Source organism: Corythoichthys intestinalis, chromosome 13 (genome assembly GCF_030265065.1).
Source record: "Corythoichthys intestinalis isolate RoL2023-P3 chromosome 13, ASM3026506v1, whole genome shotgun sequence".
Taxonomy (NCBI): Eukaryota; Metazoa; Chordata; class Actinopteri; order Syngnathiformes; family Syngnathidae; genus Corythoichthys; species Corythoichthys intestinalis.
In genome coordinates this window covers 3,428,614-3,452,649 of record NC_080407.1, presented here as the reverse complement: position 1 = coordinate 3,452,649, position 24,036 = coordinate 3,428,614, and the positions used below count along the sequence as shown (strand labels likewise).

Below are 24,036 nucleotides of genomic sequence, written 5' to 3'. Positions count from 1 at the left end.
CACAGTGGCCTTAGCAACATGTACAGTATAGGAACTAGATGCGTTAGTAAACAGCTGCCATCTTAAAGCAGGCTCTCTTGTAGAGAACCTTCCTCGCGAACCTAAGCAATTTTTTATCTAAAATACTCCTAAATTGGCAAAATCTTGACTTGAATCCATCTTTAAGTGATGAAACACATGTCACATGTTAAAAGTAGACAGAAGGGAAGTAATGCAATAATGGGAGCAATTTTAACAACGTTTAACGCTTGATTCAGGGTAAAGGTTAAATTAGGGTAAAGAATTGGGCTCGGGCCAATTGTCCCAAAAACCTTCTCAACTTCAAATAGTGTGACCTATGTTTTTTTTTTTTTTTTTTTTTTTTTTTTTTTTTACATGAACATGAAAATTTGACAAAACATGAAAATTATCACCAGTTACTTTGCCAGGTAACTAATTACTCTTACATTCAGGTACCTGAGTCACGAACCCAATTAAGTTTTTGGAGAAGTAATTTTTAATACTTTTTTAAAGTAACATTAACAACACTGGTGATACCAAAAACTGACCAATAAGTCATTATATAGTTCTTGTCTTACTTACTACATTTGAATCATTCAATGGCGTTCAACTTAATAGTACTGTACCATGATAATTTACTGCTATTGAGTTAGATTTAATATAAATAAGGGGGGAAATAAACCTTACTGAATTTGATATTGCCAAGAAAAGCTTCCGGTTCAGTCAGCCAGTCAAAGTGGGACGTATCGGTCCAGTCCGGTCCAGACGTCTGAGTACTTCCAGATGATACGGCGCTGCAGAAACTCCGTGAGGAGATATCTTTTGATGGCGACCAATGTGCTGCTGCTTGTTTGGCTGTTTTTCGGCCTCTGCGCCACCCTACACCCTCGCTCAGGTGAGTCAAGTTTGTAAATCTTATTGATGATTAACTGTTTAAAAATCCATGAAGCAGGAAGCGTAAGTTTTTAATGATGTATTTTCATTTTTGCATAAAAAGTCTAAAACCTATCATATTTAAATTTCGAAAGCAACCCTTAACCATCTTGACCCAAATTTATTAGTACGCTTATTACAATATGGCTCTGTCCAATTTTGTGGGTGTCCTCAACATGATTTGGTGATTCTGATAGTTCCTATATCACGTTCCTCCAGATTTATACCCGCCGACATCGCATCCCAAGCGGTTTCCTCGCTGGCTGCCGGCGGCTTCCTTGACACATTCTGTGGAGGACGTGAAGCTTCTGTTTGAGGTTAGCGCACTGCGTGCTAATCATCGGCAGGAAGAGCAGGAATGTGCAATTTTTTTTATTTCCTCGCTGCATTCTTCTCAGGCTAAATCAAGTTCACATGATGACTTGAGTTCAGTTCACATGCTCTTGTCTGATAGATGCTGCTGTCTGGAATGGAGATCCGAGAGCCGCTCCACATCCATGATGCTGAGCTGGCATCCTTGCGGCGCGCACGCTCGTTGGGGAGCGTCTGCGACAACTTTGTTCCTAAAAGCCTCACTGAGGTGTCGCGTCTGTCTGCCCGGCTGGATGGACTGCGCCGGCCTCTGAGCATACCGGACTTTCAGAAGACCGTCTTGACACTGGTGCACGCCACTCAGACAGCAGCAGGTGCCGACGGGCACGAGAGCCGGGTGGCCTGGGCTGCGACCGTCGCTCGCCTCTTTACGGCCCTTCGGAAGGACCTCCAAATTTAAACGTGTCGAATGGGTGTTGCTGCTGTGAAGAGTAACTAAAACCTCTTTTCTATGTGTAAGTTGATCATTCTTAACATCATCCTGTGCACTTCTAACTAGTGGCTGATGCACATCTTTGTATCTTGTAAACCCGGCTTCTGTTCTTCTGTTGTGACCGATGTGCCAAACCAACTTTATTTTCCGTATTGATGACTCGGCAGTTTGCGGCAGCGCGCCAAAGACCGATTAGGGAGGAAATGAAAAGAGGAGACAGGAATTTCCTGTCTTTGCAAAGATAGCGTATTATGAAAATTTGAGGAATATTAATGTGGCGTAAATGATATTCTTGACTGCTCCAGCTTGTGGAAATATTGTTCTGCATATTTGTCATGTTTGGGGCATGATGCTGTACTTGTGGGATGACTGACTGAGGAGCAAAGTTGACAGTCTCAGTTTTGAAATGTAAAATTGTGATCTCATGCTTGCTGGTAGGTTTGTGTCATCCATATAATAGCGTGGAGACAGCTCCCTCATGTGGCTCCTCATGCAAATGGCCTCCAAAAATAACATTTTAATTTTTCATACTGTTTAACTCGTGAATATATTTTACATCTTTATTGGTCGTCTTAAGTATACTGTAGTATATGCTAATCATTTTCTAATAGTGTCTTTAAATGATCTTACTCACAGCACTTTAGTACAACCAATATAACCATAAAGTATGCATTAATCATAAAACTTCTGATTTAATAGTCTGAAAACGGCCTTCTGATCATGTGTTTGACTCTTAATAGAGCAAATGTCCACTAGGGGGCAGCACTTCCCAATGGAGTCTATGATCAGGTCACTTTCCACTCTCGAGTAATGTCATTAATGGCGTACCGCAAGCTACACGTCACTTCTGCTCATTAATATTCATGACATAAGCTACTGTTGCTAAGTAGGGACAAGCCACCGGATTGGAAATGAATGGAAATCGTATATGAAGGAGATGTGTACATAGCTAAACCTCTCCGAAAATGATGTGCCTGGTGCCAAATTCACTGGCAAAGATGTGGAAGAACATAAAAATGTTCAGTTAAAGAGATGGCTTGAGTGTCGAAGGCTGAAAAAGACGGGGAAAAAAACGAGCCGACCTAAGCATAGCCTTAGCTTTTTTATGGACACGACTGACAATGACATTCACCCGTTTCAACAAGCTATCCTTTACCATCAGCCCTGTCTGTCTTATATATCCTCTGGTTGTCCTACGTCTCTGACCGTTCTTGGGGGTAATTTAGTTAGCTTTGTGTAGCGATCGCAAATGCTACTCAGTGACAGCCAACGAACACTTTTAATTTTTTTATTGATAACAAATCTTAATTCTATAATTTATTTACACTTCACCTTTACTATATATATATATTAGGCCTGAACGAGATTGGGGGAAAAAACTAATGCTGCGATTTTTGGGGGGGTTTACGATATTATTTTGCGATATTAAAAAAAAATTTTTTTTTTAAAAGAAATTTTCACTAGATGACTTGAATAGCTGTTTGGAGAGACTTTGGATGACTCACAATGACCAGTGTACAGTGATCCCTCGTTTTTCACGGTTAATGGGGACCAGAACCCGCCGCGATAAGTAAAAAAAAAAAAACGCTATATATATATATATATATATATGTATATATATATATTAGGGCTGTCAAAATTATCGCGTTAACGGGCGGTAATTAATTTTTTTAATCACGTTAAAATATTTGACGCAATTAACGCACATGCCCCGCTCAGACAGATTTAAATGACAGTACAGTGAAATGCCCGCATGTTAATTGTGTTTTGTGGAGTTTTGCCACCCTCTGCTGGCGCTTGGGTGCGACTGATTTTATAGGTTTCCCCACCCATGAGCATTATGTAATTATTGACATCAACAATGGCGGGCTACTAGTTTATTTTTTTATTGAAAATTTTACATATCTTATTAAAACGAAAACATTAAGGGGGGATTTAAAATAAAATTTCTATAACTTGTACAACACTTATCTTTTAAGAACTACAAGTCTTTCTATCCATGGATCGCTTTAACAAAATGTTAATGCCATCTTGTTGATTTATTGTTATAAGAAACAAATACAGTGCTTATGTACCGTATGTTGAATGTATATATCCATCTTGTCTTCTTTCCATTCCAACAATAATTGACAGAAAAATATGGCATATTTTATAGATGGTTTGAATTGCGATTAATTACGATTAATTGATTTTTAAGCTGTAATTAACTCTATTAAAAATTTTAATCGTTTGACAGCCCTAATATATATATATATGTATATATATATATATATATATATATATATATATATATATTAATGTTTTTTAGCACTTCAAATGTAATATTATGATCAGTTTTAAACATAACTGTCCAACCAAATCAATTTTGAACAAGAATAAAGTACTGTAGTAGAAAAATGCTTGGCTTTATTAAATACTTCTTTTTATCTACCTTAGCTGTGACTCTTGTTGGACATGTAGAAATTACAAACTCCTCATGATCGCTTCTGGCATTTAATCTATATGTCTCAAACGTCTCCACACACACATGCATTCATTTCAAAGCGGCTTCCTTGCAGAAACGGTTTAACAAGTTAAACGATGATTGACAGCTGCTGCGTTGTGATGTCCGCTTCTTTGGCAAGATCAAAGATACCAGCATCGTTAACTTTAATAAGCAAGTGCTGCAGTGACTGTGAGGTTCAAAGAGCTGGGAGAGGGAGGGTGTGAGGCTCTGCGCAGAGCAGAAAGCAGGGCATATGTGGATTAAAAAAAAACACTATCACACGTCCTTGCGATGGGACTATCGCGCACGCACACATCGCGATGGCGATGTTTAAACGATAAATCATTCAGGCTTATATATACTGTATATATAACAGAAATGGTAACAGTGGCAGTCAGATACCATTGTAATTTTTTTCAGGTCATTCATTGTCAGACAGAAGCAGTACGGCACAACGTTATGCTAAAAAAAATAAATTCAAAATATAAAAATGGCTTACCTCTTTGTCCTCTGAAAGACCATGCCAACCCAACAAAATGTTTACTGCATATGAAATGTGAATGGATTCACCCAGCTGGTGTTAACGTCCGCGCAAGTTGATTCGGTCTTCACATTTTTTCCTCCCGAGTTTTTGGTTTCCGGAAACATATGAAGAAAACATCCTTCATGTGTCTTAATGTCTAGAGTCGTCTCTACAAGTTCCAAAAAAAGCAATTTGTGATGGGCATGTTCGTTTTTGAAAGATTACCGGAGAAAAGTAGCACAAATTACGTTGTTTCTATGCGAGGCCGGGTCTATAATGTCCCACTTCCGCTTTACGATGGGGCGTCACGGTCTAAAAATACCATGCGTGCGGTACGCCATTACAGCGGATCCCTGTTAATGCAGGGCGCTAAGAAAAATAATCTGCAAATATGTAAATCTATTGTTCCTGAGTTGAAGGCCATAGAGTTATATAGCAAATGGACATTCGCTGCCAGCCGTTTCAAATAGGTTGGACGGCTACTCGTGATCAAATTTTAATTGGCGGAAGAAAAGAGCCACATGATTGGACATCTACAATAATAAATGGCGCTGAAAAAGTTGACTTTCATTCATTCATTTTCCATGCCGCTTTTCCTCACGAGGGTCGCGGAGGTGCTGGAGCCTATCCCAGCCAACTCGGGGCAGTAGGCAGGGGACACCCTGAACTGGTTGCCAGCCAATTGCAGGGCACAAGGAGACATACAACCATTCACGCACACACTCATATCTACGGACAATTTAGAGTGTTCAATCAGCCTACCATGCATGGTTTTGGGATGTGGGAGGAAACCCACGCAGGCAAGGGGAGAAGGCCAAAGCCCGGGATTGAACCCTTGATCTTACAACTGTGAGGCAGAAGTGCTAACCACTCAGCCACCGTGCCGCCGAAAAAGTTGACTTCACCTATAGAAACAGTCGTATACAGTGGCGCCTCCAGAAATTTTTCATAGGGGTGGCCAGATGGGGCCACTTGAAATCTTGGGGTGGCCAAAACTAAAAGCCATAATTTCAGGTTTTCATTATATTATTGCAGTAAAAAGGTCAGGGGAAAAGTATCAGAAAGGAAGGACACGGCTACTGATATACTTTGGTGTATTGTGTAATATTTGATGTTACTAATGATTTAATGTGCATAGTTCATAACTGTCCAGTCAACATTTTGAGTTCCACAACAGTTGTTTTATTGTGTTATGTATATATTAGGCATAAAGTGTACATTGAACTAGGGCTGTCAAAAATTTTTAATCGAGTTAATCACAGCTTAAAAATTAATTAATCGTAATTATTCACAATTCGAACTATTTCTAAAATGTGCCATATTTTTCTGTAAATTATTGTTGGAATGGAAAGCTATGACAAGACGGATATATACATTCAACATACTGTACATAAGTACTGTATTTGTTTATTATAACAATAAATCCACAAGATGGCATTAACATTACTAACATTCTTTCTGTGAAAGGGATCCACGGATAGAAAGACTTGTAATTCTTAAAGGATAAATGTGAGTTTGTATATTGTGACTAAATGTTGCCATCTAGTGTAATTGTTGAGCTTTCAGTAAATGATACTGTAGCTACTTAACTGTTCTACCCAAATGCATGATGGGAAGTGGTGCAACCATGACTGTGTGTGGTGGATGCAAATGCTATATCTTCTCTGCGTTGGGTACACTACAGGGTGTTAAGAAAAAGTTCAACTGCTGTCATTCCTCCACACGTCGCTTCCCACAATATTTATAGTTGCTGTGGGAGAGATGACAAAGTTTTTGCCAATTAAAAGCACGGCCCCAATGAATGCTTGTATCTACTCCACTCACTTGACACTGCCTCTTATCTCTGTATATAAGTAAAACGGCGCCATTGTAGGCTGTTTGCGGCAATGTGTGAATAAGTCGTATCGTGAATGTGTTAATTGCGATAAATATTTTCACGTGATTAATTTTAAAAAATTAATTACCGCCTGTTAATGTGATAAATTTGACAGCCCTACATTTAACAATTCAAAATAAATGCATTCATTTGGGATGAAATGCATAACTGATGCTCCCAACAATCTAACGATATACTGCCAAGTGGGGTGGCCAACCAATTTATTAATTTAATCTATGGTGGCGCCATTGGTCGTATATGAAACAATTTTCTACTATGTGACGAATTAGGCTTAATATAGCTATTTGCCGCTTAAACAAGACTTAAAACAAAGGCCAATGGCGGTACCTGGTTTTGCTTCTCCACGGGTCGGGAAGAATGTTGCCTTAACCTCTCGCCAAACTTCCCAATGATAGGCGTGGACCATTGGGCCACCTGAGCCCGAGTTCCGATAAGATCTGCCGCGATTACATTTGACAGCGGACGCCATCGCAAACTGATCCAGGGGAGATAACGTGAAAGTACACAATCTAAAATTGCCGCACCACGAACAAGATTTGCTTTTTCTTCACGCATCATCAGTGGGTGTTTACAGTCAGTCGCAGCCCTCAATTAAAGGTCAGGGTTCAGCTTGCGCGTCATCTCTTCCACATGTCGGTCAAGGAGAAAAGACAGGTAATTACGTTGAGCCGGCTGCTACAGTCGAAAACCTTTTCGGGATATTGTCAACAGGATGGGAGAAATAAGTAGGTATTTAATGTCGAATTCCGTGTAGTTTTTTTTATAAGGTACGTCATGGGAGAAGGGCTTTTACCGGCACACAAGAGCACTAGAGTTTAGGAGAGGCTAAGGAAGGCGTAACGTACACATGGCGCGTCATCCCTCCTGGATAATGTAAACGTCCGACGGTTGGCAACCAAAAGTCTAAACACGAATCGGTGACTAAATGGGTCGATGGACAGGCGGCCGGTCGACGCCAAAATAAACTTCCAAGATGGACTGTATGCCCCGGAGTGGCTAGGACCCTCCAGAGCGTGGGTGGGGGTCTCGTCACTTGATTCCCCTCCGCCCTTGCAAGCTCACTACCAGACAGAGGCTGTGAGCCAATGAAGCGTGACGAATGACTTGACTTTCAGCGGGGTTCAAGGGTCAAGGCGTATCCTTTACTGGGCCTTGGCATTAGACACAGATGCGTGACATCACGTGTCCCTACTGGGAGGTGGCTTGCGAAGACCCCTGACAGGTCGGAGACTTCCCCACACAGCAGAATCACTCAATCTTCTCGACCAATGAGTATCCCTGAGTTTCACTTGCCAGGTTGCCTTCTGCGAAGCATCCGAAAGACTGACTTGTGACCCTGAAATATACCAAGACTGCTTCAACACTGAATTCATCCCTGAGGTTCACCCACCTGGTTTCTTTTTGTAAAACATCCCCAAGGAGCAGATACCTTTAAGAACCTCCAGTTCCTTCCTCCAATTTGTCTGCAACGCATGTTCTGACACATTCTGGCTTTCTGTAAGACACCCTTTGCAAATTAGTCCGTCCCTGAGTTAGCAATGCGTCTTGTGTGAAACATCCCCCAGGCACCTTCAACTAATTAGTCCGTCCCTGAGGTTTAACCCAGCAGGTTGCTTTCTGTAAAACATCTCAGACCATAGGCTGACTTCCCATCATTGTGTCAACCGTCAAAATGGAACTCTCCAGTTCCCACCTCAAATTTGTCACCTTCTTGACTTCTGTAAGACGACCCCCTCCCCTCTCTGAGATTCACCTGCCAGTTCGCCTTGTGTGGAACATATCTCAGACTCAGCCCTTACCGACAACGACCTTCAACTCCCAGATCCTCTGGATCCTTCAATTTTGTCCAACGCAGAGCTCCACCACGAGATACTAAAGACCCCCCTCCCTAAATAGCAAGTTTGTCGGTCCCCAACGTTCACTTATTTCATGTTAGTAACTAGGGTTGTTCCGATCATGTTTTTTTGCTCCCGAGCCGATCCTGATCGTTTTAGTTTGAGTATCTGCCGATCCCGATATTTCCCGATCCGATTGCTTTTTTTGCTCCCGATTAAATTCCAATCATTCCCGATAATTTTTCCCGATCATGTACATTTTGGCAATGCATTAAGAAAAAAAATGAATAAAACTCGGACGAATATATACATTCAACATACAGTACATAAGTACTGTATTTGTTTATTGTGACAATAAATCCTCAAGATGGCATTTACATTATTAACATTCTTTCTGTGAGAGGGATCCACGGATAGAAAGACTTGTAATTCTTAAAGGACTTTGTATATTGTGACTAAATATTGCCATCTAGTGTATTTGTTGAGCTTTCAGTAAATGATACTGTAGCCATTTAACTTCTGCCCAAATGCATGATGGGAAGTGCAACCATGACTGTGCGTAGTACCAATTGATATATCTGCTCTGCGTTGGGAAATAACAGGGTGTTAAGAAAAAGATCAATTACTACATTGCTTCCCCACATTGCTTCCCACGATATTTGTAATTGTTGAGAGAGGGTCTGTAAGGCTTTAGCCAATTAAAAAAAAGCTCCAAAGGCTGCCAAAATTCTCTCTACTCATTTAACGTTGCCTTTTAACTCTATGTATACGTAAAACGGTGCCATTATAGACTGAATGCGACATGATAGCCCTAGTTTAAGCCAAAACTAAAGACTCTGGATGAGTGTAAGACATTTTGTCTGTAACATTAAATACAATTAGAAAACGATTTAATTAAAATATATATACTGTATATATATTAAAAAAAGGCATGTCCGATATTTTTTTGCCGGTTCCGATACTTTGAAAATGACGTGATTGGACCCGATCGATCCGGACATCTCTAATTAAAACTGTTAAAACGGTTCAAATGGATTGGACGTCTATGAGTGACAAGCTCAATTAAATTCATCACGGAAGGATGAGAAGAGTCACGTGATTATAGAAACCCATAAGGGTCCAAATTAAATCAATAAAACCATTTTGAAATAAAAAACATTTTGAATCACATTGTGTAATATAACTCTTAACATTCTTTCTGTGAGAGGGATCCACGGATACAAGACTTGTGACTTTGTATATTGTGACTAAATATTGCCATCTCGTGTATTTGTTGAGCTTTCAGTCAATGATACTGTAGCCATGCCCAAATGCCTGATGGGAAGTGGAACCATGACTGTGCGTAGTGGTACCAATTGATATATCTTCTCTGCGTTGGGAAATAACTGAAGCTGTTAAGAAAAAGATCAATTGCTACCTTGCTTCCCCACATTGCTTCCCATTATATTTCTAATCGTAGGGAGAGGGCTTGTAAGGCTTTAGCCAATTAACAAAGGCTCCTAAGGCTGCCAAAATTCACTCTACTCATTTTACGCTGCCTTTTATCTCTCTATATAGGTAAAACGGCGCCATTACAGATTGAGCGCGACAATGCGTGAGTGGGTCGTGCAGCGCGTGCATGAATTGCGTTAAATAGTTTCTCGTGATACATTTTTTTAAAAATGAATTACCGCCGTTATCAGGATAAATTTGATAACCCTACCTTAAGCCTAAACTAAAGACTCTGGATGAGTGCAACATATTATGTCTGTAACGTTAAATACAATTAGAAAACTATTTAATTTTAAAAAATTAGGGGTGTCAAACGATTAAATTTTTTAATCGAGTTAATTACAGTTTAAAAATTAATTAATCGTAATTGATCGCAATTAATCGCAAATCATACCATCTATAAAATATGCCATATTTTTCTGTAAATTATTGTTGGAATGGAAAGATAAGACACAAGATGGATATATACATTCAACATACGGTACATAAGTACTGTATTTGTTTATTATAACAATCAACAAGATGGCATTACCATTATTAACATTCTGTTAAAGCGATCCATGGATAGTAAGACTTGTAGTTCTTAAAAGATAAATTTTAGTACAAGTTAGAGAAATTTTATATTAAAACCCGTCTTCATGTTTTCGTTTTAATAAAATTTGTAAAATTATCAATCAAAAAATAAACTAGTCGCCCGCCATTGTTGATGTCAATAATTACTTACACAATGATCATGGGTGCTGAAGCCTATAAAATCAGTCGCACCCAAGCGCCAGCAGAGGGCGGCAAAACTCCGAAAAACACAACAAGTACACTTTTCACTGTACTGTCATTTTAATCTGTTTGAGCGGGGCATTTATGCGTTAATTGCGTCAAATATTTTAATGGGATTCATTTTAAAAAAGTAATTACCGCTTGTTAACGCGATAATTTTGACAGCCCTAATATATATATATATACGTATATATTTAAAAAAGGCATGGCCAATATTTTTTTGCCGATTCCGATACTTAGAAAATGACGTGATCAGACATCTCTATTAGTTATGTACTTGAGGTGTTGAAGTGGATCATAAATCATACCTCCTGCTTCAATTTCCACCAAGGTCCAATTAGCCTGATTACTTTAACGCCAAACAATCATGTCCATATCACTTGGTTTCCATCAATAATGAATCTTCGTGCTCAGTAAGCAGTGAGCAGACGGTTTATAAAAGCCAGCATATTTCATCAACTCAACAAGATGGTCTCCGCCCCCTGCGTTCCCCTGGAATGAATAGAGCTAATTAGATGAGTGGCTCTCTGGAATACGCTGAGGTATTCCCGTTGGAGTCTTCTTCGATTGGGTCGGAATTAACTTCGAGACGGGCAGGTCTTCCCGGAGGACTCTTTTTGTCAAAAAGCCAGAGTCCACCTATTAAAATTAGGAATAAAAATGCAAGTACGTGAGCACAAAAGTATCGGCTGTATGTAAATTTAAAAAAAAAAAACGTGTTTTGTTGGCAATAATTCATTTGTCTAAACAAGACCCACACGAGCAGGATTTCACTTACAATTACTGTCCTTCTGCTGATTAGAATGACTGATGACTCAGCATGAAAGTCATTTTCCTCTAGAAACAGATGTCTGAGTTGAATACAAATGACACGCTTTGATTAGATTTTCTCAACGTACGCGGCGTTGGAATGCAAATGAAATGTAAATGCGACGCGCTCAAAACAAACCCTTAGATGTGCGGTGATTCTTCCGCTGCCACAATCGGCCGTGGTTTGCGTTTGATGGTATTCAAAATGAATGCCAGATGCCGCACTGGCAGGATTTGCCACATGGGGGGGACGCAGGCGAACGTCGAGAGCTGAGTAGAAAACCCAAAAGCTGAGCAACCGTCACGGAACGTGGAAAGATCCCACCTGCGAGCTCAACGTGACGGTTTTTATTTAGCTCCAGCGGGGGAATTGAAGCATCAATCTTGCGCATCTGCAAAGCCACTTAAGCTGACTAAATCCACATCTGCTCCATTGTATTAAAAAAAAAGTGCTGATGGCCTGTTTTTGATTATATGCTCCTGTAAACTTTTTTCCGGATCAAAGCGAAGTCTTAAGTGAGTTGAGCACAGTTTATGAAACAGTGTGGCTGAAATTATGATAAAGACCAACAAAAGTCCGCAAGAAGAACACACACCAGTGCTAAAACCCAACAGGAATTTTTTCACTATGCTAAAATGCTACATGCTGAAAGTGACTGGAGTTCCACAAGCATCAAGCTTGAACCCACTTAAGTTTAAGATTAAGTTTGTTTTATTTAGGCCTAAGATAATAGCAGCTGTTTGAGACGTTCAATTTCTTTGACACAGTTTTTCGTGGATAACATTGCATCAATTTTTAACATTTGTGGAAGACTTACAGTGGGGAAAATAAGTATTTAGTCAACCACTAGTTGTGCAAGTTCTCCCACTTAAAAGTATTAGAGAGGCCTGTAATTGTCAACATGGGTAAACCCTAACCATGAGAGACAGAATGCGGAAAAAAAAAAACAGAAAATCACATTGTTTGATTTTTAAAGAATTTATTTGCAAATCATGGTGGAAAATAAGTATTTGGTCAATACCAAAAGTTCATCTCAATACTTTGTTTTGTACCCTTTGTTGGCAATAACGGAGGCCAAACGTTTTCTGTAACTCTTCACAAGCTTTTCACACACTGTTGCTGGTATTTTGGCCCATTCCTCCATGCAGATCTCCTCTAGAGCAGTGATATTTTGAGGCTGTCGTTGGGCAACACGGACTTTCAACTCCCTCCTCACCCCGTGGCGTCAAAAAAGATGACAAGAACGGTGAGCAAAAATCCCAGAACCACACGGGGGGCAAATCCTGCACTGCCAGACGTGTCCCCCTGCTGAAGAAAGTACACGTCCACGCCCGTCTGCGGTTCGCTAGAGAACATTTGAATGATCCAGAAGAGGACTGGGAGAATGTGTTATGGTCAAATGAAACCAAAATAGATTTTTTGGGTAGAAACACAGGTTCTCTTGTTTGGAGGAGAAAGAATACTGAATTCCATCCGAAGAACACCATACCCACTGTAAAGCATGGAGGTGGAAACATCATACGTTGGGGCTGTTTTTCTGCAAAGGGACCAGGACGACTGATCTGTGTAAAGAAAAGAATGAATGGGGCCATGTATTTTGAGGTAAAATCTCCTTCCATCAGCAAGGGCATTGAAGATGAGATGTGGCTGGGTCTTTCAGCATGACAATGATCCCAAACACACAGCCAGGGCAACAAAGGGGTGGCTTCGTAAGAAGCAATTCAAGGTCCTGGAGTGGCCTAGCCAGTCTCCAGATCTCAACCCCATAGAAAATCTGTGGAGGGAGTTGAAAGTCCGTGTTGCCCAACGACAGCCCCAAAACATCACTGCTCTAGAGGAGATCTGCATGGAGGAATGGGTCAAAATACCAGCAACTGTGTGAAAAGCTTGTGAAGAGTTAAAGAAAACGTTTGGCCTCCGTTATTGCCAACAAAGGGTACATAACAAAGTATTGAGATGAACTTTTGGTATTGACCAAATACTTATTTTCCACTATGATTAGCAAATAAATTCTTTAAAAATCAAACAATGGGATTTTCTGGTTTTTTTTTTCCACATTCTGTCTCTCATGGTTGAGGTTTACCCATGTTGACAATTACAGGCCTCTCTAATATTTTCAAGTGGGAGAACTTGCACAATTAGTGGTTGACTAAATACTTATTTGCCCCACTGTAGTTCTGTCATCTGTTCGTTTGCTCGGCAAGTTGCTGCTGTCTTTTGTTCAAAACAGCTGCATGGCAGTCATCGCTTTTGTTTTCCCTTGAAAGCAGCTGGAAAGGGGCTCGATAGGAACATTCCACATCAATGAGGAATGTCAGCCAGCGGAATCCAAACAACCGGCAAACTGGACAATGGCATTGATCCAAAACTGCCATAAATTCTCACCCAATCAGTTCAAATGTGAAGCAAACAAGATTACACGACGGCGGTAAAGTCTACCTGCTTGTTGGACTCGGTCCCATTATTTCAAAACTCGTCTTTATCTTTCTGCAGAGGCGCCCCCAGAAATTTTTCATAGGGGTGGCCAAATGGGGCCACTTAAAATCTTGGGGTGGCCAAAACTAAAAGCCATCATTTCAGGTTTTCATTAAATTATTGCAGTAAAAAGGTCAGGGGAAAACTATCAGAAAGACTTAAGGACACAGCTACTGATATATTTTGGTGTATTGTGTAGTATTCGATGTTAGTAATGATTTAATGTGCATAGTCCATAATTGTCAAGTCAACATTTTGAGTTCCACAACAATTCTGTTTTATTGTGTTATGTATATATTAGGCATAAGGTGTACATTTAACTAGGGCTGTCAAATGATTAAAATTTTTAATCAAGTTAATCACAGCTTAAAAATTAATTATTCGCAATTAATCACAATTTAAACCATCTCTAAAATATGCCATATTTTTTTGTAAATTATTGTTGGAATGGAAAGATAAGACGGATATATACATTCAACATATTGTACATAAGTACTATATTTGTTTATTATAACAATAAATCCACAAGATGGCATTAACATTATTAACATTCTTTCTGTGAAAGGGATCCACGGATAGAAAGACTTGTAATTCTTAAAGGATAAATGTGAGTTTGTATATTGTGACTAAATGTTGCCATCTAGTGTAATTGTTGAGCTTTCAGTAAATGATACTGTAGCTACTTAACTGTTCTACCCAAATGCATGATGGGAAGTGGTGCAACCATGACTGTGTGTGGTGGCTGCAAATGCTATATCTTCTCTGCGTTGGGTACACTACAGGGTGTTAAGAAAAAGATCAACTCCTGTCATTCTTTCCCACGTCGCTTCCCACAATGTTTATAGTTGCTGTGGGAGAGATGACAAAGCTTTTGCCAATTAATAGCACGGCCCCAATGAATGCTTGTATGTACTCCACTCTGCCTCTTATCGCTGTATATAAGTAAAACGGCGCCATTGTAGGCTGTTTGCGGCAATGCGTGAATGAGTCGTATCGCCAATACGTTAATTGTGATATTTTAATGTGGTTTAAAAAAACAAAAATTATTACCGCCCGTTAACGCGGTCAGTTTGACAGCCCCGCATTTAACAAAACAAAATAAATGCATTCATTTGGGATGAAATGCATAACTGATGCTGCAACAATCTAACGATATACTGGCAAGCGGGGTGGCCAGTGAGGCGGCCAAACAATTTATAGGGGTGGCCACGGCCACCCCTGGCCACCCCCTGGTGGCGCTACTGTCTTTCTGGGATAAAAACTTTTGAAACAAGCCACTTTATTATCCGGACTAGTGAGTTTTGATATATTCTGGTAGTATTTGCAGAACTAAGCATTTTGTACTTGGTGTCCTTAGTTTGCACCACGAACGTAGCCAGCCGCTGAAGTCCCAGCAATGAATAATAATGTCATACGATATTATACAGTGAGCAAAATGTGATCCACTGTTGGGATCATGCGTTTGCTGTCTTGTTAATGTGTGTGTGTGTGTGGGGGGGGGGGGGGGGGCTGGCGTAACAGGACACCCGCCCCTCGCTGCCTCTCGCTGCTCTCTTCGCTCCCCTCTTCCGTCAGTCGGCGCCGCTCACCACGCGGAAAGCTCAGCCCTCCCAGATTTGCTCTTAAATTCAAAAGGGAAGAAACCAGTTGTGTTCACCGGCTTGGGGATCTTCACTTGGATTTCGAGTGGGGGGGATTCTTGTGAAAGGTGAGTGTCCCATCCCAGATGGTTGCAGGTTGAGGATCCGGTGGAAGGCATCGTCAGGTGTGGCGTGTTGTCGTTGCTTTTCCGTGCTCCTTATCAACTTTGTTTGAACTTGAGGACGCTTATCAGCAGTTGGAATGTTCCCAATCCTCCCAATATGAACATCTGCTGTCAGTGTGTCTTTGGCTGGGTGTGGTGCATGATTGAGCAACCCTTTTAAAAGTCCACGCCGCTATTTTTATGATGCACGGAATGCTTCTGGGAAAGCAGACACGGATATGTTGGTAAGGAAGTTTTTAGGGTGATGTTTGCATCATCAGGCCTGCGGAATTCCTGGATTTTGGAACTTCGGGTGTTCCGGGTCATGGATCGGAAGGGGTTCGGGAAGATGACTTGAGCAGCTGCGGGAATTTCAATGTCCAGCAATTCTCCGTGAGGCTTGAGCAGATGTTCGGGAGGCTCCCGATGCGTCTGGTTCAGAAAATTGGAATCGCCGGGAACGGACGATGCGCATTGTGGGAACCATTTTTGGTTACTTAAGTGGATTATTTTGCTGGAGATGAACCCAGAAGATCTTAGAACAGAACGTTCGGTAACGTCAGCCATTAACTATCTATGGCAAAAAGAAAAATCTGCATTCTTCATATTGATGGAGGCCTGTCAGTCCCAATAGTTTTTTTCTTGGTTCACAAAGTGCACTAAAAGTTTTATCGCTTTGTTGATGCATGCGACCATCAATGTTTCAGCACGCATGCATAAGACATGAGAGAACAGATCCACCTGCTTGTACAAACGTTTTTTTTTTCTAAGGGCGTAAGAGGGTTTGAGTCCGCCGGAGGCCCACGGGCGCAACGGTCCGCTACCTGCCACTCTTCAATAATTGAGTTTTGGACCAGGAATGCGGATTGAATTCATCTATTTTTCAAGGAGGCGCTTAAATGCAACACTGAGGGGTTGACGGCAAACATCTTCAATCACGATTTTGTTTAAAGAGAAAAATTTAGTCAACTCTTGTTCTTAGAAAACCTGGCTTGGTTTTTTTAAGTTATTCTATTAAGTTGTATATAAAGTCATTTTTAATTGGAAAAATAAACTTTAAATGACATTTTTAAACAGTTTCGTATTGAATGTATGCCAAAAAGTTTTTTTTTTTTTTTTAATTCTGTAATTTACAAATAGAATAATTTACTATTAAATAACTCAAATTTTCATTAACAGATTTTTAATTTTTACAAAAGTGATATAAAAGACAATGCCAAAAAGTTTTTTTTAAATACATCATTTCATTATTACCGTATTGGCCCGAATATAAGACGGCCCTGATTATAAGACGACCCCGAGTCTTTTTCGAGACTCAAGTTTGAAAAAACTTTTTGAACACCAAATTAATTTTTATACAGAAACTAATCACAGTACATCTGAAACAAATGATTATAACAATATATTTGAGTGAAAAAGCACGTTATTTTGCCTCATTCAAATCTTAAAGTCTGAACATTTAAATATGTCAAAGTGCAATCACATTTGTAAATGCCTTCTGGTTTTTGAAATGTAAGTAAACCAATCTGTTGTGATAAAACAACAAAATTGCAATAACTGCATTAACCATCAAAGTGAAGGCTAACTGTAGTTTTGAAACAAATCTGAATAAGGAAAAACATTTTAATTAAAATAATGCAAACTGGTTAAACTTGAGAGTAGCTGAGATCTGTCATGACAGAACAATGATATCTGACGCCATCTAGCGTCGTGAATGGGGATAACGTCTAGACCGCGAATTTAAGACGACCCCAACCCACTTTTCAGTCTTATTTCAATGCAAAAAAACACTAAATTATATCCGGGCCAATACGGTAATTAGTATACCTACCACAAATAGACTTAAGATTAGCACACACTTTGGATTTTTACTGAAAAATAAAAACCTTCAGGATAAAAATCAATGCCACAAAGGAAAGGATATTTATTGTCACATCGCCTACAGATCTATTTTTTAACTTACAGGCGGTGGCGTCCCATCCCGGGTCAGTCATGAGCCGGTCAGCGCCGCCTGTTCTGGCGCTGGCGCTTCTCTTGAGCCTGTCGTCAGAGGTCACCTACGGCCTGCCTCCGCCGCTGCCGCGAGTCTTCCTCTCCTTTGACGGTAAGACGTTTGGACGTCTATCGCTGTCGATGGCAGCTAGTGAGTTTGTCAGCTGCTCTTTATTTTGCGTCACTTGATGTGTTCAACGTCGACGCGCGGAGCTCGGTTTCTGCGTGCGGGCGGCCCGCTGAGACTCCCAACCCCGGCAACCTGCTCCTCGTTAAATTTTAATCTGCTGGGCTTTTGTTTTATTTAATTTCCCAGATGTAGGATTGCGGTGTGAATATTTCAATGGAGGGCGTCTGTGGGTCAGCTTTTGGTGAGAACCACAGTCATTTCGCATGAAAAGTTACTTGGGAAAAGTTTTTTTTTAAGTTATTGTTGACGCCTATAATTTTCACATTCATTAATGAACTCTCAGTGCCATTGACGATTCAATTAAAACTAGGGTTGTTCATGTTTTTTTGCTCCCGATCCGGTCCCGATCGTTTTAGTTTGAGTATCTGCCGAACCCGATATTTCCCGATCCGATCGCTTTTTTTTTTTTTGCTCCGGATTCAATTCCAATCATTCCCAATAATTTTTCCCGATCATATACATTTTGGCAACGCATTAAGAAAAAAATGAATAAAATTCGGACGAATATATACATTCAACATACAGTACATAAGTACTGTATTTGTTTATTATGACAATAAATCCTCAAGATGGCATTTACATTATTCTTTCTGTGAGAGGGAGCCACGGATAGAAAGACTTGTAATTCTTAAAGGATAAATGTGACCTTGTATATTGTGATTAAATATTGCCATCTAGTGTATTTGTTGAGCTTTCAGTAAATGATACTGTAGCCATGCCCAAATGCATGATGGGAAGCACAACCATGACTGTGCGTAGTGCTACCAATTGATATATCTTCTCTGCGTTGGGAAATAATTTATGGTGTTAAGAAAAAGATCACTTGCTTCCTTGCTTCCCCACACTGATTCCCATGATATTTCTAATTTTCTAATTTCTAAAAGCTCCAAAGGCTGCCAAAATTCTCTCTACTCATTTAACGTTGCCTTTTAACTCTATGTCTACGTAAAACGGTGCCATTATAGACTGAATGTGACATGATAGCCCTAGTTTAAGCCAAAACTAAAGACTCTGGATGAGTGTAAGACATTTTGTCTGTAACATTAAATACAATTAGAAAACGATTTAATTAAAATATATATATATATATTAAAAAAAAGGCATGTCCGATATTTTTTTGCCGATTGTATGTTGAATGTATATATTCGTCCGAGTTTTATTTATTTTTTTCTTAACGCGTTGCCAAAATGTATATGATCGGGAAAAATTATCGGGAATGATTGGAATTGAATCGGGAGCAAACAAAAGCAATCAGATCGGGAAATATCGGGATCAGCAGATACTCAAACTAAAACGATCGGATCGGGAGCAAAAAAACATGATCGGAACAACCCTAGATGAAATGCATAACTGATGCTACAGCAATCTAAGGATATACTGGCAAGCGGGGTGGCCAACCAATTTATAGGGGTGGCCGTGGCCACCCCTTGGTGGCGCCACTGCAAAGCATTTGTAATTGCAATCATTTTCTGGGAGAAATTGAGCATTATCCGACAGAATTGCTGGGGTGCCAATACTTTTGGCCAGCAGTGTAATTTGGACCCTTTTGAGGTTCCATACGTGATTGGACGCCCATTATCCTCAATAGTGCTGGAAGAGCTAAGGGCAACAAGTCAGCGTTTTTATCCCTTCTGTAAATAGAATTTACGATTCGGCGTGCCTTGCCAGCAATTTGTTTTCAGAATGGCGTCGGTTTGCGTCTTGCCTGCCTTAAAGTTGCCGTTGAAAGGAAGAGCTAGCGCGCTAAGGCCTGCTTCTGTTTAGTGGGAGTCGTCTGCCCGGTAGCGCTTTGTTTAATGACATCAACATGTGCGATCCTGGTGTGAAAAAGCACAAGAATTACTTTTATCCAGTTAGGTGCGAGATACGCCGAGACTTTTGCCTGTTTTACAAGAATGCACGCGCAGGGACGAACGCCAGAGCGGGAGCGCGTGTGCGTTCCTTTAAGTGTTTGGTGTTAAACAGATTTGCGCCGAGTCACTCCAGGAGTGCACAAGCGTGCGATGACTTTAAAAGGCCGAGTGGAAGAGCCGTCATCCAGTTACAGAGACGTTGGCCTCAAGCAGAGGTCGGCCAAAGTTCAAAGGTCGAGAATCTGACGGCTTCTGTTTTTCACGTTGATGCTCGTTTTTCAATTTGTCTGCCGTCCCTATGGCTTTATTCTACTCGTTCTGACTTGACTTTACGACTGAAGTGCATTCAAAGCAGAAGTTGTAGTAGTCACGGGGGGGGGGCAATATGGGGGCAACCCCCGGTGCTAATTGGGGTAGGTCGGGAATACATACTAGCCGGCTTCGTGTTTCAGTTCCGAGCTGGAATCCGAGCTGACGCCTTAGCGGGTCAGCTCGGAACGCCGATGTCAGTTCTGGACAACATCAGAGGTGGGGGTCAGCGCAGAGGGGAGTACACTTCAGGCCCAGCTTACTGTAAGAGCTCCGGAATCTTCCATGTGTGATCAAGAAGTTGTATACAATGATTCACTTTGCGTTTAGAGTGGAAGGAAATTCCCATTTTTGGAGTTCACGCATTCGTCCGCAGTTGTCCGTACACATCAAGGACATTTGTGAATGAAGACGTTTTGTCACGACCGTGCTGGAGGTCGACGCCAACTTTCTGGGTGGTCTCCTCGACGTCCAATCGCTCGGCATGCCTAGAACGTCTCGGCAGCCCGTTTGTCATCTCTTGAGTGGCTGTCACTTGCCAGGATGACAATCACGAAATATATAACTTAGAAAATACAGTCGTTCCCTGATGCCATAATGCAAGATTTATTTTCTGGCTCCTACTAAAGAGCTACTTCACCGTCATCCAACATTGAAGAAATTCCTAACACTTCGGCTTCTTCTTTTATGGACTTCCCAAGTGCTTGTTTTGCGTCAGATCAACCCAAACATGTTTGGAATCCTCTTGTTAAATTGTAGCAGATGTTTAGAAGGTGCGGCCACCATAATAAAAGTACCACTTGACCACAAGATGTTTTTTTGCCATCTTGACAAAATATTACTTAGCTCAAGGATCCTCTCGGATTTTATGACATTTCAGCGAAGGGTCAATGCCCCACCTGCCTACATGTATAATGAAAAAACCGCCAACTGTCAGATGCCCGTGGCCTACTTCATCCTTTGTTCTCTATGCCGTTTAAAAAAATTGGCAATAAAAACAAATGGCCTTTGCACACCTCTTTGGACCCTTTTAATTGATTTACTATCCGGATAAATTCCCGCATTCCACACGCTGAAATGTTAGCCTCCGTGCCCAATTCGGCTTGAAAGCATCCCTTCAAAATGCCAACTATTGGTTTCACTGGCATTCCTTCAGCGCCTGCGGTTTAGCGTGTGTTTCGCCGCAGGATTTACAGCGTGACGGACAGAGCCGAACGTCCTCAGGAGTCATCTTTGCACGCCGTCCGCAGTAAAAACGCGAGGGAAAAGCAAGTAAAGCAGCCCCTCGGAGCGTGTCGGAGATGAAACGTGGACTTGGCAGGATTCTCCCTCCTGCGTGTTTTCAATTAAGATAGCCTTGCTCACAACCTGGCACGGCCCAGCCTCTTTAATGGGACCGTTATATTTGCCTCGTCTGTTTGAAGTTTATGTGCTGTTTATGGCCAGACGAGTTGACTTTGCTTTTCATTTGAGAGCAAGACATGTTCAAAAAATGGCCTACTTCCTGTATGTAGTATTCTTGAGACATTTTTGATGGATCGACTCTTGATTGACATTGTTCAGGGTGCTGTTTTTTCTTGGAATTGAACGTACAGTGTATGCTACACCATGGTAGTAACGGGTTGGACCCCCTTTTGCCTTCAGAACTGCCTCAATTCTTTGTGGCATAGATTCAACAAGGTGCTCAGAGTTTGGTCCATATTGACATGATGGCATCACACAGTTGGTGCAGATTTGTCGGCTGCACATCCATGATGCCAATCTCCCGTTCCACCACATCCCAAAGATGCTCTATTGGATTGAGATCTGGTGACTGTGGAGGCCATTTGAGTACAGTGAACTCATTGTCGTGTTCAAGAAACCAGTCTGAGATGCTTCCAGCTTTAAGACATGGCGCATTATCCTACTGAAAGTCGCCATCAGAAGTTGGTTACATTGTGGTCATAAAGGGATGGACATAGTCAGCAACAATACTCAGGTAGGCTGTGGCGTTCCAACGATGCTCAATTGGTACCAAGGGGCCCAAAGAGTGCCAGGAAAATATTCTCCACACCATTACACCACCACCACCAGCCTGAACCGTTGATACATGGCAGGATGGATCCATGCTTTCATGCTGTTGGCGCCAAATTCTGACCCTACCATCCGAATGTCGCAGCAGAAATCGAGACTCAGAACAGGCAACGTTTTTCCAATCTTCTATTGTCCAATTTCGATGCGCTTGTGCAAATCATAGCCTCAGTTTCCTGTTCTTTGCTGAAAGGAGTGGCACCCGGCGTGGTCGTCTGCTGCTGTAGCCCATCTGCCTCAAAGTTCGACGTACTGTGCGTTCAGAGACACTCTTCTGTAGGGTTGTTTCGATCATGTTTTTTGCTCCCGATCCGATCCCGATCGTTTTAGTTTGAGTATTTGCCGATCCCGATATTTCCCGATCTGATTGCTTTTTTTTGCTCCCGATTCAATTCCAATCTTTCCCGATAATTTTTCCCGATCATATACATTTTGGCAATGCATTAAGAAAAAAATGAATAAAACTCGGACGAATATATACATTCAACATACAGTACATAAGTACTGTATTTGTTTATTATGACAATAAATCCTCAAGATGGCATTTACATTATTAACATTCTTTCTGTGAGAGGGATCCACGGATAGAAAGACTTGTGACTTTGTATATTGTGACTAAATATTGCCATCTAGTGTATTTGTTGAGCTTTCAGTAAATGATACTGTAGCCATGGCCAAATGCATGATGGGAAGTGGAACCATGACTGTGCGTAGTGCTACCAATTGATATATCTTCTCTGCGTTGGGAAATAATTTATGGTGTTAAGAAAAAGATCATTTGCTACCTTGCTTCCCCACACTGATTCCCATGATATTTCTAATCGCAGGGGGAGAGATTGTAAGGCTTTAACCAATTAACAAAGGCTCCTAAGGCTGCCAAAATTCACTCTACTCATTTTACACTGCCATTTATCTCTCTATATAGGTAAAACGGCGCCATTACAGATTGACGCTACAATGCGTGGGTGGGTCGTGCAGCGCATGCATTAATTGCGTTAAATATTTTAACGTGATACATTTAAAAAAAAAATAATAATAATTACCGCCGTTATCGGGATAAATTTGATAACCCTACCTTAAGCCTAAACTAAAGACTCTGGATGAGTGTAACATATTATGTTTGTAACGTTAAATACAATTAGAAAACAATTTAATTAAAAAATATATATATATTAGAAAAAGGCATGGCCGATATTTTTTTGCCGATTCCGATACTTTGAAAATGACGTGATCGGACCCGATCGATCGGGACATCTCTACTCTTCTGCCTACCTTGGTTGTAAGGGGTGGTTATTTGAGTCACTGTTGCCTTTCTATCAGCTCGAACCAGTCTGGCCATTCTCCTGACCTCTGGCATCACCAAGGCATTTCCGCCCACAGAACTGCCGCTCACTGGATATTTTTTCTTTTTCGGACCATTCTCTGTAAACCCTAGAGATGGTTGTGCGTGAAAATCCCAGTAGATCAGCAGTTTCTGAAATACTCAGACCAGCGCTTCTGGCACCAACAACCATGCCACGTTCAAAGTCAGTCAAATCATCTTCTCTATACTGATGCTCGGTTTGAACTGCAGGAGATTGTCTTAAACCATGTCTACATGCCTAAATGCACGGAGTTGCCGCCATGTGATTGGCTGATTACAAATTAGCAGCTTAATTTACTCAAGGGTTATATTTTGTTGAAGAGTTGGAAAGCACTCCGTCAAACACTTGAAAACTCAGCACTAGCAAACAAGGAGCCATCGTCGCAACCACTCCAAAATAAAACAAAAGATGACTTTACAGTAGTTGAAAAGGGCATTCGTCGCACATGAGGGCCTCCTGATCGGATGCTCTCAGGCGCCACGATG

General features: G+C 41.0%; 2 protein-coding genes across 2 annotated transcripts in view; both read left to right on the top strand.

Moving 5' to 3' along the window:
* Window positions 1-389: 389 nt before the first annotated feature.
* Window positions 390-3,288, top strand: LOC130928438 (protein FAM180A). Its single transcript, XM_057855032.1, has 3 exons — window positions 390-895; window positions 1,153-1,250; window positions 1,388-3,288. The coding sequence occupies exons 1-3, from the start codon at window positions 784-786 to the stop codon at window positions 1,703-1,705; spliced, it is 528 nt and encodes a 175-aa protein (XP_057711015.1). The 5' UTR covers window positions 390-783; the 3' UTR covers window positions 1,706-3,288.
* Window positions 3,289-15,789: 12,501 nt separating this feature from the next.
* The window catches only part of sema3c (sema domain, immunoglobulin domain (Ig), short basic domain, secreted, (semaphorin) 3C), a 31,813-nt gene continuing 23,566 nt past the window's right edge, over window positions 15,790-24,036 (top strand). The window contains exons 1-2 of the mRNA XM_057855030.1: window positions 15,790-16,326; window positions 17,739-17,877. Of these exons, the coding sequence (XP_057711013.1) occupies window positions 16,294-16,326; window positions 17,739-17,877 (172 nt within the window). The 5' untranslated portion in view covers window positions 15,790-16,293. The remainder of the gene's footprint in view (window positions 16,327-17,738; window positions 17,878-24,036) is intronic.

Bases quoted from the DNA above. Each gene is read 5' to 3' on its own strand.
- LOC130928438 (XM_057855032.1), top strand. From the start codon at position 784: ATGATACGGCGCTGCAGAAACTCCGTGAGGAGATATCTTTTGATGGCG. The intron at 896-1,152 runs GTGAGTCAAGTT...ACGTTCCTCCAG, and splicing joins CACCCTACACCCTCGCTCAG to ATTTATACCCGCCGACATCG. The intron at 1,251-1,387 runs GTTAGCGCACTG...CTTGTCTGATAG, and splicing joins ACGTGAAGCTTCTGTTTGAG to ATGCTGCTGTCTGGAATGGA.